A 4,002-nucleotide genomic window follows, 5' to 3' on the forward strand; every position below is an offset into this window, starting at 1 on the left:
CTCTCCAGGTAGACCATGTTCTTGGGGCAGCTTTTGGCTGAAATGGCAAAGGCAGGCCCCTGAGCCGGTGGAACGCAGCGGGCAGGGCGGAGCAGCTGCCCCGCCAAGGGCTCTGGGCTCGCTTTGCTTTGTGTCTGCCTCGCACCCAAAGCTGAGGCAGCTCGTGTCGTCAGCCGTGTGGCTCCTGACCAGGACACCAGGCCGCCCTCCACCTGGGCCAGCAAAAGACGCTGCGCTCCCACGGATCACCCCTGAGTGACCAGTGGGTCCCTTCCTACCAACCCCGCCCGGTCGGCACTCACGGCAGAGCGTGGCGGTCCTCCAGTTCCCTGGCCGCCCGCCAGCGTGGGAGCACTGGCGGGAGAACTCGGAGACGGTGCTGCACACGCAGGAGGCGCCCGGCGGGCATTGGCAGCGGTCCTGCATGCAGGCTTGCACGTACGGCTCCAGCGGCACCAGGCCCAGGCACTCGTCGAAGGCCGTGGCCGTCAGCAGCTTCTCACACTCGGCGCGCTGGTGGGCACACAGAGTGGTGGGCGGGGGGTTCTCCGGGGAAGCATGGGGCCCCCACCCCGGGAACAGCTCCTGCCTGGGCCGGTCCGGCCAGTGACTCACATGCTCAGAGCAGGACTTGGGGGCCGGCCCGTCCTCGGGGTCCTCGCACACCTCCTCAGGCTTGCTGATCTTCTGCATGTTCCCAAACTCGATGGCACTGAACAGCACACCTGAGAGGGCATATAGCCCGTCAGGGTTGGGAGGGTGGTGCCGGGAGCCTGAACACAGCCCTGCCTGCCACAGCCCCGGAGAACTCACCGTCAGAGAGGAACTCAGAGTAGGTCTGCAGGCCGTTGTAGTCACCACAGAGGCCGCACGTGTGGTTCCGGAATTTGCTGTCCAGCTCCAGCTGTCAGGGCAAGAGGAGGCAGGTGAGTGGCCCTGGGCCAGCAGGGCCACAGGCGGGGGCAGCTGGAGTACGTCCCCCATGGCCAGGCCGCCTCGGAACCTTGTTTGAATGGGTGTCGTCTTCAGCTGGAAGGCTGGGGTCAGCCAGGGGGTGCCCTGGCGTCGCTGAGGACCAGGAAGCGTGTGGGAGAGGGGGAGGGCTAGCCCACCACCCCGGCACTGAGGGTCCCCGCCTTGGGTGGGTTGTGTGGTCCCGCCTCTGCCGACCACTAACTCGCCAGCCTTCACCAGCCCAGACGGAGGCCTCAGGGTGCTTCCAGCCCCTCTGGGCCTTGTGTTCCCCCGGGGTCCTGGCACCCACCATGAGCGAGTCCTCGCGGTTCCACATGAGGGTGAGGCCAGCACGGGAGAAGACCTTCGTGTAAGCATCATTCTTCTCGATGAGCAGCCCAGAGCTGTAGTGTGGGGTGCTGACCCTGGGGACACGAGACAGAGTCACACGCCAGCCACACAGCCACACACACACACAGCCACCCACACTGCCAGCCACAAACACAGCCACCCAAACACAGCCACACACAGTCACCCACACACACACAGCCACCCACACTGCCAGCCACACACACAGCCACTCACACACAGCCACACACAGTCACCCACACACACACACAGCCACACACAGACAGCCACACACACACCCACCCACACACACACACACAGCCACCCACTGCTCCTGGTCCTCCCCAGTCCTGCTGCCCAGAGGGGACTGTGGCTGTGTGTGCAGAGTCCACAGCCAGCCCTGGGGCCACAAGCAGCTGGGCCATCAGAGGCTGCAGTGGCCGGAGAGCCCCTGTCCACCTGGGCTGGCCTGCCCATCCCCTCTCAGCACCCCCTCCTCTGTCCCCGGCAGGGCTTCTCAGGGGCCCCAGGAGGACGGAGGGAAGGCTCCACCCAGCCCCTGCCCAGCCCGTCAGCACTGTGTTCAACCCCGAACTCTGCCTCTGGGGGCCCTGTACCCAGCCCGGCCTGAGCCAGCCAGCTGCCTGGGCTGCAGCCAGACCCTGCAGCTGGGGAACCCGCGGGCAGGAATGCGTTTAGAGCCTCATTGTTCCTCAGGCAATGCGGGTACAATGGCTGGGCAGTGGGGAGGGGGCTCCCACAGGCCCCTCCCTGGCTTCTGTAACCCTCGCCATGACCAGCGGGCACAGAGCCTCCTTACCAGGCGGCTGCCAGGCCACCCTGGGCCAGGACATCTGCTGTCCCACCACCACCCAGAGCCTTGGGGGCCCAGGCAGAGGGGCTGTGGCAGACTCGCAGGATAAATAAAGCCCCTGACACCCCCAAGTCCCTGGCCCTCCTGGTGGGGGCTTATCTGTGTTTGCTGAATTAGTCAATGACCTGAACTCAAAGCCAGCACTCTCTTTCTTAGCCGTGTCTTAGAACGGGGGCTTATGGGGACTCACAGGGACTGCTGGCCCCCACTTCTAGGACAAGGGAGGGGAGGCCGCCTGACCCCGCTTACATGGCCCCGTTCACCACCACCAGCTGGTGGGTGAGGTAGATGGTGTCGTCCTTGATGGTCAGCAGGATGTACTGGACCTGGGGGTGGGCCCCTCCGCGGCCCGGGCTGCGCCTCATGTGCACGGCGAACTCCTTGTAGGAGCTGTGGCAGTCTGAGGCCAGGTTGTAGTCGCAGAGGCCGGGGAAACGGAAGACATCCCCGTCGAAGGTCTTGTAGTGGAAGTCGCCCCAGGTGCTGCAGACATTGTGGCCGTGGTTTCGGGTTCTGCCCTCTGGGGGTGGTGGGAACACGGGTGAGCAGCCCAGGCGACCCCCAGCACCGGCCGGCAGCCGCCCTTTGAGGACCCTCCACGGGCACCTGGCAGCGGCTTAGAGCCCTGGGGTCCCTGCACAGGGCCCAGGGAGGGTCGTCCAGCAGGATGGGCCTCTGCTGGACCTTGTCACCAGGCTGAAGTGACCCCTTGTGCAGAGGGGGCCATCTTGGCCTGGACCCTCCAAGGACCCCTGATACCTGGAACTGTGGCCCTGGCCAGCTCCTCCTGGCCAACCCAGCCTCCCATGTTCATGGGCCATGGCCCAACTTGGTGTTTCCGTCTGGTGTGGCCCCTGGACACACACTCTGGCCAGGTGACCACCTTTAAAGGGATGGTGGGAACCCAAGAGCACCTGTCCCTTCTCTCCTTCCCTCCACAGTTGGCAGGGGTGGGGGCTGCAGGATACCCCAAAGGCTGGGCGGAGGAGGACCAGCCGCCCGCCCCTCCTGGGCACACTGCCCGCCACCCCTCTCACCTCTCTGCAGCTCCGCACCCCTGGCCGAGGTCAGGGTCAAGCAGAGGGCCACTAAGCAGGCCAGTGGCAGCCCCATGGTGGCTCGGCAGGGCGGTGCGGGAGAGCAACCAGGGCAGAGGCACGGGCCTTATATGGCCCCACAGGACCGTCCGCGGGCGGGAGGGCCGGGGAGGGCGAGGGGTGGGTGGGGCGTTGGCCAGATTATCAAGAGAACAGCTGTGGGGGCTCCCGTGGGCCACCGTGGGGAAATATTGATTCAGGTTATCTAAGGTTATCGCTTTATTTACTCATCTCCGTGCGTAAAGCTCACCCTCCTTAGGACGCAGCCCCAATTACCCCATTCCAACACATGCCCTGCAGGCTCCCTACGGGCCCCACCCTACCGTCCAGCACCCTGGCGGAGCTCAGTGGGTCAAATGAGGGTTCCCAAGGGCCCCCCAGACCCTGCCCTGGCCGGGCTGGGCAGTGCGTGCTGTTCGGGTCCCCGCCTGCCCCCCAGGGCCCGAGCTCCGCCCTGCCCGCCCTGCAGCCAGCCCACCAAGGCAGGGAGCACGGGGTGCTGCCCACAGATGGGGTGCTGTCTCCCCCCAGTCAGCGGGGGCTCATGGAGCTCTCTTGGGTCCGCACCTGCCCAACCTCTAATCCCCTCCTTCTCCCACGCTGAGCCCGTCCCTGGAGTTACATGTAATTGGAACTAGGGAGCCCGGCAAGGGCACACTTCAGGACATCATGTCTGCTGGGCACAAGGGACCTGGCCAGGAGGGGCCGTCCCCGAGGGGGGTGGGGCTG

General features: G+C 65.6%; 1 protein-coding gene across 1 annotated transcript in view; it reads right to left on the minus strand.

Moving 5' to 3' along the window:
• Positions 1 to 3,289, minus strand: part of MUC2 (mucin 2, oligomeric mucus/gel-forming) — a 32,671-nt gene extending 29,382 nt beyond the window's left edge. Inside the window, exons 1-7 of the mRNA XM_019631068.1 lie at positions 3,214 to 3,289; positions 2,426 to 2,696; positions 1,265 to 1,442; positions 814 to 904; positions 616 to 725; positions 303 to 513; positions 3 to 37 (exon numbers count right to left, since the gene is read on the minus strand). Of these exons, the coding sequence (XP_019486613.1) occupies positions 3 to 37; positions 303 to 513; positions 616 to 725; positions 814 to 904; positions 1,265 to 1,442; positions 2,426 to 2,696; positions 3,214 to 3,289 (972 nt within the window). The remainder of the gene's footprint in view (positions 1 to 2; positions 38 to 302; positions 514 to 615; positions 726 to 813; positions 905 to 1,264; positions 1,443 to 2,425; positions 2,697 to 3,213) is intronic.
• Between the last annotated feature and the right edge of the window lie 713 nt (positions 3,290 to 4,002).

The sequence above is a fragment of the Hipposideros armiger genome, unplaced genomic scaffold (assembly GCF_001890085.2).
Source record: "Hipposideros armiger isolate ML-2016 unplaced genomic scaffold, ASM189008v1 scaffold_983, whole genome shotgun sequence".
NCBI lineage: Eukaryota > Metazoa > Chordata > Mammalia > Chiroptera > Hipposideridae > Hipposideros > Hipposideros armiger.